Raw genomic sequence first — 16,775 nt, 5'->3', positions numbered from 1 at the left:
AAATCTAAATTTTTCTAAATTTATTTTAATAAAATCAGACTAACGGATTTTGAGTTATCATTAATTATGTGGTAAAACGTTTAAAAAATTTCACAATTTTACTTGAAAATTTAAAAAAAAATCTCTCCATAGAATTTAAAATTTGGACCATATTTCTACAAATTGTGTTGTGGTTTAAAAAGCCTCTAAATTTTTTCGATTTTGTTGTCCTGTATTTCAGTGAATGTTGAACTTATTAACATAGTTTCGAGTATTAAGGTTTTGCGATATTTATGTTTATGATGACCTTATATTTGTTCATATTAATTTATTCCGAGAGGAGTTATTTTTTTAAGGATAATTTACAATACATGTTTCAACGTACCTGGCAAAATCAAAAGATAAATTACTCATTTCTTTATGCAATTTTTGTGGACAAATTTCTTAAGACTTAAACAACTTTTTTGATTAAAATTCTATATCGAACGTTCATGTAAAAAAAAACAATTCTAGGAGAATTTATAAGTTATTTTTCGGTGCTATATAATAATGTACTTAACAAAATTGTATAAATATTCCTCTATACTTATTATAAATAATTATAGCCGGCCATTAAACATTATCGACACATTGTTATTCCCTTGTATTTTTTTGTCTATTATAACAACCTGTACTTTTCGTCCTGCCCTTATCTTTCTTGGTGTTGTTTGTAACTTTGATTGATGTTTATGTAATCACGATTATAAATATAATTGTCACATTGACAAACACCACAGCGGACTATTATTTGTTTGTAACAAACCAAAAAAACATGGTAATTATGGTTACAAAGCAATTAAAACAAATGAATATAGGATTTTTAGTTTCCATTTTAATGGAGGAGGGTGCGAACAAAATATTAGGAATTATTATGTATACACAATGTATTTTATCACAACTATGAAGAATAAATCTTTATTGATTAAAAAGATATAATAAAATATTGACTAAAATCTAAAACACATACAAATTATAAAAAGTAAATTATTAATTTAAAATCCCAAACTCTACCAAACTACCATCTCATACAAGTATAGCTTATTCCGTATATGTATACTGAAATAGGGCTGCCGATGGCACTCGTACCGGTACCAATTGACTTTGACCTTCTGGCGTACGATACACCATATATTCCCGACCATTTATGAATTTCCTTAAACCTGTCGATGTAATACCCATGCCGCCATACTGTGAATCTGCAACTGCCGGCCGTAATGCTCCAAAGCCACCATTACCGTTGGCGCCAAAGTTCACCGCCTGATGCCATCGATTCATGCTTGTATTATCTTGACGACCCTTGCTACTGAATATACTTTGATAGGGTGGCGGTGGTGTAGTATTACTGGTCTGCGAACCATTAAGTAATTTCTTAGCACTGTCCGAGCTGCTCTTGCGCCAAAACCATTTGTGTGGTTTAAATTGATGACCATTCGGTGTGCGACCCACACCATGTGTAGCCCATTGATTGTGAGAGTCGTGGCGACTGTTGATATAGCGAAATATAAGTTCTGTACTAAAGACCACAATAGCTGTAGCGAAACCGGCAAACATAATGTAATAGGTCATCATGAGATCACCGTTGCGCAGTTGTCTTTCGGTGCCGCCCAAATCTTGCGGACATATTTCGGCATTGGGTAAATCTTTTGCTGAGAGATGTTTAATGATGCCCGATTCAACGAGATTTAGTAATCTGTAAGAGCAAAAAATATTTAATTTAATTTATAATAAATTCTTATGTTAATTGAACAATATAAAAGAATTATAGAAATTTTGGCACAGCTAAGAACCCACAACTAGAAAGTGGTTAAGGTCACTACTCCTAAAGGTGCAAGCAAGACGACTTAATGCCAAATATACTACGAAAACATCCAGTGATAACCTTGAAGCTCCCCAGGATATGGACTGTACAAAACCGGACACCGTTAAGTCTAATGATGGAATAGAGACCCAGTCAAACTTATATAAGTTTTAAGACCAATTCCGTCATCTGGGCGAAGTGGAGGACAAAGATGTGCTAATGGATTCTCATCCAGGAGACGTCAACGTCATCTACATCATCTACGATGCAGATCATGGTGAAGGTAGTCCAAGTAAACCTTCTCCACTCACATTTCACAGAACAGATGGAGCTGTAAATGTAAAGTCCAAGAGTCATGAGGTAAAATAAGATCTTGCATTCTGGCTATGAACCATTTTAATATCTTCGCTCTATCCAATTAAAGTAATAAAGATACTGTAACTGCTGTTTGGCTCACGATCAGTACAACCAACCAACTAAAAATTTTGTTAAAAATGATGCATGTTGCAAACTCAAACAGAAATTTTTGATCATAGGAACCGAAACAAATACCCACCACATTATATGATCAGGAACTGGAAAGTTTCAGATGACTGCTCTCTTTCTTCGATATCTTGAATTTTCATTAGCAATGAAATCTGACAAGGATAGGAGGACGACCGAATGGTATAAACAGCGACCAATTGTAGTTGGACAACTTCCTTCACCCAAGAAACATTAGAGATATTGAATGGGCTGTGGATAAACTCACTCAATAAGGAGATTTCGCAAACGTGCATACGAAGATGGAAAAGAACACCACCATGGTACTCTACGATCTAGGATCTACATCACTAGCGCCAGCCACATTGTTACTCATATCGGGAGTAGAGTCTCCTACAGTCTGTGGTGTTCCAGATTGTACATCAGACGCTCTCTGCATATTTCCACTCTCCGCAAGGAGATGTTACAAACTTTTCAACGAAGACAGAATATCAAGGGATCATGTCGACTGTTAATCCATCGTAGAGGGAAAGGAACACCACCATGGTACTCTTCTTATATATATTCACTCTCTGCAAGGAGATTTCACAAACGCTCTCTGCATATTTCCACTCTCCGCAAGGAGATGTTACAAACTTTTTAGCGAAGACAGAATATCAAGGGATCATGTCGACTGTTAATCCATCGTAGAGGGAAAGGAACACCACCATGGTACTCTTCTTATATATATTCACTCTCTGCAAGGAGATTTCACAAACTTTTCACAAACAAGGGACCGTGTCGACATATTAATCCATCGTTGAAAATCTAAGAAGAGTTTCAGGAATTCTAAAATGTTCTGGAAGAACTTCTGTTTCTCTGAGATCAGTGGTACGCGAAATATTCTGTAAAACATATTAACTTTTCAGAGGACAGTGAGGACAAAATATCAAGGGACCATATAGACATATTAATCCATCAAAATCTAAGAAGTGTTTCAGGAATGCTAAAATGTTCTGGAAGAACTTCTGTTTCTCTGAGATCAGTGGTACGCGAAAGATAGTGGTTCCGAATGGAGGGTGGACGACTAGTGGACATGAGACACTGGAAGTGCTAATGGACTCATATTTTCCGGGCACCTTGCCGATAAAAACATCGGGCAGATCCTATCCGTGTAGCCGGACAACTACTCCTATTGAAATAGACAAGGATAAAGTGAATTGGGAGTTTTGATCTGGTCTTTCCTTGATTGATTTGAATATATCAGAACTTTTTTCATGACATTCATTCTAAATGAAGGGAAATCATCATACGAGGATATGGTAAATTGAGCCTTAGGTCCATGCAAGTCTCCGGGCCCGGATGGCATAATACCTGATCTGCTATCCTAATGCCTGTTTTTTTATTCCAATAGCGAGAAAGCATCAATACTAAGGCAAACGAGTTTAGGCTAATAAATTTTTCATTTGCAACATATTAACTTTCCAGGGTTACGCCCAGAAGCAGGATGGAAGTTGGTCTCTTCTTGGTTGATTTGAACATATCATAACCTTCTTTCATGACATTTATTCTAAACGAAGGGAAAGCATCATACGAAGATAACGTGAATTGGGACTTAGGTCCATGCATGATGACATAATACCTGATCTTCTATGCTAATGCTTGTCTCTATTCCAATACATGGAAAGCATTAAACACTAAGGCAAACGATTTTAAGCTAATCACTTACGAGTGTCACAGGGATTACTTTCTATCTCTCAACATGCCTATATGAAGAGACAGACGATTGAGACGGCACTTTATTCGTTAGTAGGATGCATTGACAAATCGCTTGAATTTGTAAAGTAGTTGTAACTAGTTGTCTTTCTGACTGTCAATAACATGGATATCTCACCACCATTTTATACTCAGGAAATTGCATAAATTGGTCAATGGATCATCGACAATAGTCTATGCTTGAATTCGAGAGAAGCTGAACATGAATTATTTTGAAGGAGATACAATATTCCTATCTTCACGTTGCCCTGATTGAACGGTATTGAACTGACACTCTTGGATGGCGTAAAAAAAGTGGACAAAGAGTTGAAAACCCAACTCTTTGTCAAGGACCTTACAGGTCATAATGTATGTCTGTAGGAAGGACATAGGCATGCATTTGGGTATCTGATACAGGAACGTGGGTTCTCTATATAGTGGAAGACAGAGACTTTCAAGATAGAATCCGAGTGAAACTGAACATAAATTATTTTGGAGGAGATACAATATTCCTATCTTCACGTTGCCCTGATTGGACATCTTTCATGGCAGTAAAATGTTTTGAAAATGTCAGGTCCTTAAAGGTCTTGAAGATAATGTATATCTGTTTGAAGGACATATGCAAGCATTTGGGTATCTGATCCAGGAACGTGGGTTCTCTATATATTGGAAGACAGGGATTTTCAAGCTGGAATCCGAGTGAAACTGAACATGATTTATTTTGAAGGAGTTACAATATTCCTATCTACACGGTATTGAACTGACACTCTTGGATAGCGCAAAATAAGTGGACATCCTTCATGGCAGTAAAATGTCATGGAAACCCAACACTTTGTCAAGGACCTTAAAGGTCATGAAGATAATGTATGTCTGTAGGAAGAACATAGGCATGCGTTTGGGTATCTGATCCAGGAACGTGGGTTCTCTATATAGTGGAAGACAGGAGCTCAAACTGCGCACTCTTTAAGAAGTTATTAATGAGAATGACAATCCTGATAACTAGAGCCCTGAGTACGACTCCAACGAGCTCGCTTTATACGTTACTACACTAGATTTCGCTGAAACTTATGGAAAATAAATTGACTTTCAACGCGGGATGGAATCATGAATCGTTTCGTATTATTGTAAATATGCAGAATTTTCCATATCTCCATTAAAAAAGGATCGAAATGCGAAGTTAGGATAATCATATCGTTTAGAATCCCAAATGAGTGTAATATTCTTCAAACTGAACTAGATGTATCGTATATATACTGATAGCAAAGCTATAAGAAAATCCCTTGATTTCTCGCATAAAATTTATCGTTTATTCCCTTACACTACTGCTTCTATAAATATCCCCTTATGAATCGAATGAAATCATACTCACTCTCGATCAAACAATTCACTCAAATTGCTACCGATTGGATAAGCAAATGAACGTTTCTTCTTTAAAAATGGCTCCTTGGCTTTGGCGAATGGACAATGAATTTTCTCATTATCCAAGCTAATAGTTTTCCGATAACGATAATCCAAATAGAGAGCATGTGTTATGGCCGGTCGATCGCGTACAAACACATAACCACTCTTCTCCACATAGTTGTGCAAATTATAGGTGTCATTTGTGGCAACCGTAAAGACAGCATAGTTTTGTTGGGCCATACGACTGAGCATCGATAAACTTTCATTGGTCTGCAAATAGACAATTAAAACAAATTAAAATATGCCCTTTGAAGAGTCAGTGAGAAATTTTTGAAAAGCTTACCGTTTTAATTGCATATTCAACACCACTGCCACGCTGCGAAACGAAATGTTTATTTTTAATCAATATATCGTTGACCGTATTAAAGGGCAAAGTAAACTTGGATAGCGTGAGAAAAGCCGTTAAATTTGCCGTGTAAAATGAGGTCAATATAGTGATGAATATCCACCAGGTTGCAAATAATAAACGTGTTGAATCTACAATAAAAAAGACGAACAGAATACTTTGTAAAAGAGGCAAAAAATACATTTGACTGTTGATTTTTTATTGTACATTTGGGCACATCACAGCAGTATACAAATTATTGTAGTTACTTATAAATGTAATTGAATCTAATTTCAGCAACGATCGAATTATTGAACCTAATCACTTTAACATGTTAAACTTCTCATTTACATGCATTTTAAATAAATTAGAAATCTGTGATTACCGCAACTGATTGTCACCAAGATAATGTAAAGTTTACATTTCCATTATTCACATGATATATGTGTATAAACGGTGATTGCTTCTTTCTTTTTGTATATATTTTAAAACGTTATTGATTTTATTATTTAAACTAATATTTATACTTTTAATTTATACTTGCTAAGAAAAAAAAAACCTATGAATTTGCATATTTTATGATATTATAATGGAATAATCGTTTATTATGCAAATATCAAATTGACCTAAAGGGGGGCGTTAACAAAACAAATAAAACGTTTATTAGTTATAATTGCAGGTTACACATTAAGCAACAATGTTTTAAACAATTTAAAATGTATATAAATAAATTCAATAAAATATTTAAAATTCTACACATGATTGGTTAGAAGTAGGCTGTCGTTAATCAAACTGTTTATAAAAGATTAACTTTTTCGTTATTAAATGCTTCATATAAATAATATAAATAAGAATAACTTCGTTTATTAAATTATAGGGTACTGCTACACGTTCAATATATATTGTGATATTTGGATCGCAATCCATTTTATTGGATCACGCAAAATTAGGTTATTCTGCAATTTGGATCGCGATCCATCAATACTGCATGCTACACGTTCAATAAATATTGCGATACTGGATCGCGGTCAATATATATTGAACGTGTAGCAGAGCCCATAGAAATATTTGTATGCGTATGAATAATATTTAATTACAAAATCATTCAAAATTACTCATACGTCAACGAAATGCAAGATATTCAAACTAGAGATGATCGATCGTTCAACATAATTAAGCCAAGATAAACGAATTGTATTTGAATGTTAAGTAATATAACATTTCACTTTGTGAACATATTTAAATTCAAAAAACTTTTAAAATATCGATTTTTTTACCTTTTCAGGTCCATAGGAAGCAAACCGTTCAAAATTATAGGAAATAATTAACTACAATCTCAATAAACAACTTTCTGGAACATATGAACTTCCTAGGAATGATTCTTAACACCGTTTAGGTAGGTGAATAAGTTAGTAAGAAAAAACTATAGGAATTAAGTGTTTTGGGCCATAAACTATCAAATTATTATAAACTAAAGCATAATTTTAGGCTGCTTTAAAAATATTTATTTCTAAATTTATTTCGAAGTTTTTTGCGATTTTGATCTTGAAGATGAATTATCGCAAAATTATCGTAAGCGACATTTTGTAAATTTTTTTTATTGCAAAAATTAAAATTTTATGAACGACTGATGTTTTAGTGTTCTCAGAATATCAAAATTGTTAATAACTTCAAAATTATAGGGGGTAAGAGTTTATCGTAAGTCAATGTTTATATTTTACAGTAAACGAATTTTATCGTAAGCGACACAAAGTAGTATAGAAAAAAAAGAAGGAAATAAATCTGTAACTTCTAAATGGTTAGATTGGTTTGAATGAAATTTCACATGCGCAAAGAAGAAGTGTTGTCGAGTTTAAGTTCTAAACGTGGACCTCATGGGTCAAACAGGGCGCGACCAAGGGTCCTCAAAGTAGGACACCTCGGGTATGTTACATTTTTAAAACGATCCTATTTCTTCGTTTGTGTTTCGATTTCAAAAAAATTACACATATAAAATCTTTTCATCGAGCACTACAAAAGACCTATTCGTAGCTATCAATTATCTTTCATAGCTTAGGAGATATTCACATTTGAAAATTAAATTTTCAACAGTTTTACCCAACCTACTCCAGTTTTTTGATAACATTAAACTAACAACATATGTATGTGTCAAATAGAAAAACAACTGTTTAAAATTAATGACTAAGTCCAAAGTTATATGCATTTTAATTTAAAAAATTTTAAAAAGCCGATTTTTCGCAATTTTTTTGGGAAAGAACTTTTTTCTTTTGAAGTTATCGCAAAAAATTTCTAAGAGGATGTGTAAGGAATTTATACTTTCTGAAAGCTAAATATGCATAAAATATTTTCCAATAAAAACCCCTATTTTTTATGTAAAAGTAAAATTTAGGGCAAAATTTCTCAAATCGCATATTCGATATCAAATATAGTAACCGATTTTCGATGGCCAATATGCTTTTAATTATTTTGTAAAGGATTCCGATAACTCCGACCCTGGTATGTATATTATAGCCAAAAAACTAAAAATTTCCATTTTTGGGATTTTTCAACACTTTTTTGGGATTTGCGGGATTGCTGATAATAAATTTCAAAAATCGTTTTTAGTTTTCTATTTTAAGTAGAAAATTTTACATAACAGTAAAATTTCATTAAAAACTATTCATAAATAACAATTTTACTTCAATTCGAAAAATTTGTATCTATGCAAAAATTCAATAAAAAACATTTTTGTCATATTTTTCAATAAAGTATTCCATGAATTTTTAATTGTCAAAAGTTATAAATATTTTTGAAAAATAGACAAATAGTTTGAACGAAATTATATTATATCGCATCATAACATTTTTAATTCTGTGTATAAATTTCAAAATAATCGAAAAAACCTTCTTCTGTAAAATTTGTGTTTTGTCGCTTACGATAATTTGGAGCTAAGGGCTCAAAATGTTCACAATTTTTATTCTTTATGACAAGGGCTACAACTTTGCCTCAGATAGTAAATCAAAATTCCTAACTGTTATTCCTAAAATTATAACTTTTTTGCAAAAATGACACCGAGTCCTCGCGAGGCTCTAAATCTTTGGGGGCTCATAAAAAAAATTGCGTGACTTTGGGCAAAACTGGGAGACACGGGTCTTTTTTGTCTTTTATCACTTAGTGGTGTCCATACAAAAAGTTACACACAGTGTTATCATAGGAAAATTACATAATGAAGCAACACAAACAAATTTTAAGAGAACTGATATGTTATTTAACATTTTACTATAAATTGTTTGAGAGACTCATACCCAGCAAATACTTTTCTTACAAAATAGCTATATTCGGCAGTGCCGAATCTTATAAACCCTTCACCAAATAATATAATATAAACACAAATTTTAAATATTTTTAGGTAAACAAAATTAAAAAAAAAATATTTTTTTTATCTATTGCTGAAAAAAATTTTGTGGGAAAGAAATTAAAATTTTTTTTTTTAATTTTATAAAAAAAAAGTTTTTTAATTTAAAATTTTTTTTGTGAAAAATATTTTATTTTTTTTTTTGGTGAAAAAAAATCAGGTTAAAAAATATTTTTCACGATTTTGACTCCTTGTAGGTCCAACTTACTATGGCATTATATACGTTGTTGCAAAGGACTTTGAGATATCTATCATTAGATATCAATATTATCTATAGTAATGACTTAGTAGTCCAGATATAAATAAAAAATAGAGCAAAAATCGAGGTTGTCCTGGTTTTTTCTTTATATCTCAGCCATTAGTGGGCCAATTTTCTCGATTTAACAAAGCAATCGAACTGGGTAAGTTATTTCAATATACAAATGGACAAACGGACATGGCTATATACATAGTTATTTATAATAAATATAATCTTGTTACCTTTTTTATAAAATTTAACTGATTGTCGGTTACGTTAACTGAGATATATTTTCTTTCTAATTATGGAAAAGATGGTAAAAATATAGAAATTCTGTATTATTTAGAAGCAATGATCACTCATGGACCGAACTTTACGAACATTGGTTGTGCAATTTTCAATTAAACGAAATGTATTTTTGCTGAATTTTCTATTAAAAATCTGTAAAATGTATGTAATTATAATTTATGGCTTCCAAGATTTTTTGCAATTTGTAGACGTATGAGAAATAATAAATGATTTTTAAATTAAATAATAGTCATACGCCTTCATACATATGGGGCATTTCATTTCAAGTTAACCAACTTTTGAAATCGATGTCTTTCGATCGCATCCCACTAAGCGAACAAAAGGGTCTTTAAGGAAAATATCTCAGCTTTTGTTTGAGCTAAAAAAAAATAAAAAAGGGTCCATTTTGAAAAAAAAAAAAAAAAACAAGTATGAGTACTATATTCGGCCGTGCCGAATCTTAAATACCCTCCACCTAAATATGATGGTATAACAACTGAAATAATATAACAATTGTTAGAAAGACTAGTTTATGCAGAAGATATTTCAAATGTACAAAAAATTGTACCTAATTCAGCAATTTATAACTGAAATTCCTATTAGAACGTATGAAATTTAATAATTTATATACTTAATAATCAGTTAACACGTTTGGATCAACAATTTTCCCTTTTAACATCAAGTGAAGAAACAGAGCATAAAAAAGGGTATACAAATATATTTAGACAAATTTCAAAATATTTGGTTGTGGGACTTATATGGGAGCTATGACCTATTATGATATGATTGTCATAAAATATTTTAACGTGATTTTTATGGACTTATGTGGGTGCTGTGGCCAATTATATACCGATATTCACAAAATTCAGTATTATGATTTTTGAATACAAATTATTGATCTGTGTACTATTTTGGTTCAATATATGAAGCTATGACCTATTATAGTCCTAAGTATTTGAGGGCTATTTTTGTAGAATTTCATATAAACAACGCTATTAACAAAAGTGGACCTTATATGGGAGCTATGCCGAATTATGGACCAATATTTAAAAAATCTTGTAGTACGATTCTGGGATACAAATTACTGATCGGTGTAAAATTTTGGTTCAGTATGGATTTGTTTGGATATTTGTGCAGGTTAATGTGTTTTCCTGAAGTGGTTCTTATATGGAGGTTATGACCTATCATCATAAAATTTTGTACATCGATTTTTGTATATATTGAATAAATTTTTTTGGAATTTCAACTTGATAACTATATTTGTAAAAAAATTATGAGGATTTTAGTGATTTTCGGGAGTGGACCTTATATGGGAGTTATGGCTAAATATGGACCGATATTCAAAAAATTCAGAAGTATGATTACTGGATACAAATTACTGACCTGTGCGTTATTTCATTTTGATATCAATATGTTTTAAATATATTTTAAGGTTAATATCTTTTTCGGAAATGGGCCTTATAGGGGAGCTATGACCAATTATCGGCCAATCTGCATACAATTTAGTACAGTGATTTCTATGTATATGAGTATTATTTTTGTCGAATTTTAGCATGATAAAGATATTTATAAGAGATTTATGAGTACTTAACTGATTTTCGGAAGTGGACCTTATATGGGAGCTATGGTCAAATATGGACCGATATTCACAAAATCCTGTAGTATGATTTCTAAATATAAATTATGGATCTATGTATAATTTTGTTTTGATATTGATATTTTTTAGATATTTATGTAGATTATTGTGTTTTTCGGAAGTGGTCCTTATATGGGAGCTATAACCAATTATCGGCCGATCTTCATAGAATTAGATACAGCGATTTTGGTATATATGGGGACTATTTATAAGACATTTATGCTTATTTAAGTGATTTTCGGAAATGGACTTTATATGGGGCTACGGTCAAATATGGGCCGATCCACAAAAAATTTGGGGTTGTAATTTTTTTAAGCACGAAACTTATTTCTTCTGACTTTTGTGTGGATACTGCAATTTTGTAGGCATTTACAGACCTAATAACCATTTTTCGGGAAGAAATTTGTATGGGGGCTAGGAGAAATCATGGACCGATTCTTATAATTTTCGCCAGAGCTAATCCCTTTAACATAAAAATAATGTGTGTGCAATTTTATGGTATTATCTGCAATATATTTGCACAAATAAGGAAAACTATGTTAAAATTATCAAGTTTTTTTTTAGGTTGTCTCACATTTTGGTTCATAACTCTGATTTTCAATACCAAACTGCTTAGGAGAACAATAAACTTTTTTTTTGCAAGTTTACCAATTTTGTTTGCCTATTTTGGACCTGAGGGTTTTTTACACAGACAGACAGACGGACAGAATTTCATAAGGATCAATAATATATATACTTTGTTGGGTCTCAGATGAATATTTCTCAATGTTACACACGGAAAGACAAACTTATATATACCCTTATTCACCACTTATGGTGGTGGAGGGTATAAAAAAAAAAGTTTTGCAAAAAAAGTCAAAAATTGTATGTTTTGAGTTACAAAATATTAATTTTGATAGATATCCCACTCGCATCCCACTAAGCGACCAAATAGGTTTTCAAGGAAAATATTTAAGCTTTATTTTAAGAAAAAAAGAGACCATTTTGAAAAAAAAAACTCTCAAAGTCAAAAATGTTTATGATTTCGGAAAAAAATATTCAAATTTTTTTATTTTTTTTTTTAATATTTATAAAGATGGAAGAAAGAGCTATCTAAACTATTTGGGATACATTTTGCTAAGAACAATATGTAATAAGTTACATGGATATGAAAAAACACATGCTTGGCCAAAATGTCAAATTTTGACCCCCTCTAACTCAGAGAGTTCTCGAACGATCTTGTTGAAAAATTGTGTCTGAATTAATATCCAATAAAACTAACCTTGGTGCAAATTTCATCCCGATCGGAAGACATCGATTTCAAAATTTGGTTCACTTTTCATGAAATGCCCCATATACGAAAGTAAAGAAATGTTAGATTTAACACAAGAAAAGGGGTATGATTATTATTTAATTAAAAAATGAATCAAAATTACTTATACGTCTACTAATTAACAGATAATGATAATTATGTAGAGTGACGAACATTACAATAGAATCACTGCCAATATTTCATTTAAAATCTGAATTTATATTTAAAATTTTAAAAAGTGTCCACTAGAACTGTTCAAAGAAGATTGGTGGATGCTGGTCTTCATGGCAGAAAAAAGAGAAGAGTCCGAACGAAAATTAATTTGATATGGAAAATAGTTAAAGACAAACTCGGACCTGAAAAATTTAAAAACAAGGAAGAACTTCGACAGAAAATTTAGGAAATATGGTATGCAATTCCCCGATCTACATACATGCGAACGTTTGGAAAATTCAATGCCCAAAAGATGTGATGCTGTTATTAAAAATAATGGATATGCAACAAAATATTAAAGAAACAACAAATTTGTATGCTGATTTTTTATTTTTAATACTTTTAAGACTGATTAATTCTATTTGAATGTCGCATATTTTATTTAGTCTTTTAGATTTTACATCTTTTTTGTAACATAAGAATGTGTTATTTTTTTAACTTAGTTTGATTTATTAATTGTTTACGTTATGAGCATTAATATATAGTCCCCTTAATAAAACAATAGTGTATAATTTTTTTGCCATTTCAAAATAATTGAGTTTAAAATTTTTGTTTTAGTAGAAAAGTAATATTTCAATTGATCTTTTGACCCACTTTGTGGAAGTAGAATTTCACCAAATTTTTACCACATATAGAATCAGTTATGTAGATTATGCAATAATAAAAAGAATAGTGTAATTAAAAAAATTTTAAATTATTAAATCAATTTTTGAAGTTTTACCGCTTTAATCGAATGTGTCTATATTAATAAATAAGAAAGTAGCCAAATTATATTCTTCACTAGTATCGACTATAAATTAGGGCAATAACTTTTTTAAATTTGTTTGCAAATATCAAAATGGCCCTAGCATAGTCGCATAGACCATTGAAAATTTGTCAAAAAAGTTCACCCACAAAAAGCGGTAAAGTTTGGATATATTTTCTTTTTTTATCTCAAAATACGCAAATAGTTTTTATACCCTACACCACCATAGTGAGGAGGGTATTATACGTTTGTGCAGATGTTTGTAACGCCCAAAAATATTAGTCTAACACCCACCTTAAAGTATACCGATCGACTTAGAGTCACTTTCTGAGTCAATTAAACGATGTCCGCCCGACTGGTTGGCTGGCTGACTCGATGGCTGTCCATGTAAACCTTGTGCGCAGAGTTCAGGTCGCAATTTTGAAGATACTTCTATAATATTTGGTACATATAATTTTTTCGGAAAAAGGACGGAGCCTGTTGAAACTGGCAGAAATCGGTCTGTTATTTCACCTAACCCCCATACAAATGTCTTCCAGAAATTGGACTTTATCAGTCAAAAATGTTTAATTTATATACGTATTTTGCTCCAAATAAGTTTTATATATACAAAATTAATGTCACCAAAGTTTCTTACGATCGGTCCATAATTAGTCATAGCTCCCATATATACTCGCTTCCGAAAATCACTTTAACGTGCATAAATCGCTTAAAAATTTTGGTATACTCACAAAATTCAACATAGTAAACTTTCATATAGACATAAATTACACGACCTAATTTCATGGTCATAGCCCCCATATAAGGCCCACTTTCGAAAATCACTCAAAAATATAAATTATTGAAATTTTAAAAGAAAAATGTTTTTGCTCTTTTACTTAGTGTAGGGTATTATATGGTCGAGCTTGACCGATCATACTTTCTTACATGCTTTTTATAAATATCAACCTGGCTCGAATCTATATTTAAAATTTGCGGTAACGATAAAGAATCCGCTTTACAATAAAAAAAGTTATACAAATTTGAGAAAATGTTCACTTTAAAAAATCAAAACAACATTTGCCATCTCGTAGTGCTCGAAATTATTTGTATGCAATGGTTTCTTCTTCAAAGTTTCTTGGAATGATCCATAGAACAAGAATGCGCCTTTATCGATTTTGAAAGCCTCGGAATTGATCACGGCGAATGTCACTAGAATATACATGTGACTATTAATGTTGACAGTCCAGCGGTGCTAACGACTTTAAGGGGGACTTTAAAATCGGGGGTTAATTGGACTTGGGTGTGAGTTGAAGATGAAACCTCCGATCTTACACTATTACAGATTAATATCTAAGAGGTACTCGATTCTGGTAAGTCAGAACAAACTACGAAGTGTAAATGACCGTATGGTAAAAAATGGAGATGGCAGGAACTAAAATGAAGTTAAGGTTGTACAGGTGTAGTCTAAGGACATTTTAGGAATGATAACAAGCGCTTGAATTAGTTAAAGCGACACTAGTACTTCTGATTATTGCAGGATGTTCGATTATACGATTAAAAAAGAGTAGTAACGCTCAGGCAATTATTGCCTATATATTAATTATGTTACTTTCATTGGAATGGGGATAGACTAGAATACATAACGAGTTATAGACTCGGATATATCTTATGTTCTATTGGAGCAATCAGGTGGCTTAATTACTAAGGAACTATTTTTTCCTACTAACATTACCTTTTTAATTGTATTTTTCTTTGCCCCTGAAAATTCATTCTTTATTCACAATGGATCATAAGGAAATCCAAATGTATATGTACATTTTACACTACCCTTCCTAACCTAATTTACTAGCTGCGAAATGTTTTTCAGTCTCATTTAATTTTGGCTCACTTTAGCGCCATGTTTAGAAGAAAAATCTTCTGAGATAAGTGAAATCATTGGCTAATCTAAACCTATATGATAAATTTATAACTAAAATAATATTCCCCTGACTTACCTGCAATAGGAGATAAAATACTGCCCTGTTTCATTAAAGCGCCATAAACAAACCATGCACAATGGCCCAAAGAATAAGGTTTCTGTTCCTTATCGCCAGTTAGTTTATTGCGCAATATAATCAAGAAGTAAATGACAGGACCGACAGTAAGCAAAGAAATGAAAATTAAAATCCACACCCAATAGTCGAAAGGTGCCATTAAACCGGAACCCGAAGCAGACTCATTAGGACGTTGCATAACCATGATCCATTCACCTTCATCTAAAGTTGTGCTAGAATAAAAAACAAAGCCTCGTTGCTCCGAGAGTAAAGGTAAAAATGCAGCGGCAATATCGGCTTCCTGAAAAATTAGGAACGAAAATTATAAACAGAATTTATATTAAATTATTTGCTCTTCAAACATAAGTAATAACATTATTATATAGGTATATATTAAAACTTACCGTTGTATTTAACATTTCAATTAAACTATCGGCGAAATCCGTTTTCGAACCAATGATATTGCCTTCGGGCACCAATACCTCATAGGTAAAATTAAATTTTTCCTTTAGAAAATCAATCAATTCGAATGCCACACCCAAACCCACAACTGTGCCATTATCAAATCGTTTCGTATAGCTTAAAGGATAATCCTCCAATGTGGCTATACGTAAATGGCGTCCATTAATCCATTCTCTTAATTTCAATAGCTTTTCTGCTTTAAGTGCTATTGTCTCTAACGTTTCAATCGGTACATCATCCAATGGAGCATCGGCCTTTTCTTCCAATGGTTTCAGCTCTACATGCGTTGTAACTTCTCCATTTTTATCGAGATGTAAAAATCCGGCTGGATAACGCACCGTTTCGTTGGGACATAACAAACACAAGGCTGCTGCCAATAACAGTTCAACGCCAGTCGCCATATTTTTCGCTACACTTTAACGTATTTGTCTTCCCCCAATAAAAATGCGTGTATAATTTCGCTTTTGTAATTTATGCGGAAAAAATAAAATATATTTATTTGTGTTTATACGATGAGATATTTGAATAATATATGTGCAAAGCGCTGTAGTTGAAATTTAATGTTTTGTTGCAACTTTTTCTTTTTAGGCCGTCGTTTGTTCATAATGTTGTCGATTTAGCATGCAACGTGTGGCATGCAATAACAATCGTTTATATCTCGTTAGAACTATGAG

At 32.0% G+C, this 16,775-nt stretch overlaps 1 protein-coding gene across 1 annotated transcript; it reads right to left on the bottom strand.

Annotated features, from left to right (window-relative positions):
• Window positions 1-1,056: 1,056 nt before the first annotated feature.
• Window positions 1,057-16,502, bottom strand: Ir76b (Ionotropic receptor 76b). Its single transcript, XM_065503947.1, has 5 exons — window positions 16,040-16,502; window positions 15,601-15,936; window positions 5,778-5,971; window positions 5,403-5,704; window positions 1,057-1,708 (listed from the first exon to the last, which is right to left on the bottom strand). Exons 1-5 carry the CDS (start codon window positions 16,500-16,502, stop codon window positions 1,057-1,059), a joined length of 1,947 nt encoding a protein of 648 aa, XP_065360019.1.
• Between the last annotated feature and the right edge of the window lie 273 nt (window positions 16,503-16,775).

Source organism: Calliphora vicina, chromosome 3, assembly GCF_958450345.1.
Source record: "Calliphora vicina chromosome 3, idCalVici1.1, whole genome shotgun sequence".
NCBI classification, from domain to species: domain Eukaryota; kingdom Metazoa; phylum Arthropoda; class Insecta; order Diptera; family Calliphoridae; genus Calliphora; species Calliphora vicina.
Note: the sequence above shows the minus strand (reverse complement) of the source record. Positions and strands in the feature narration are given on the sequence as shown.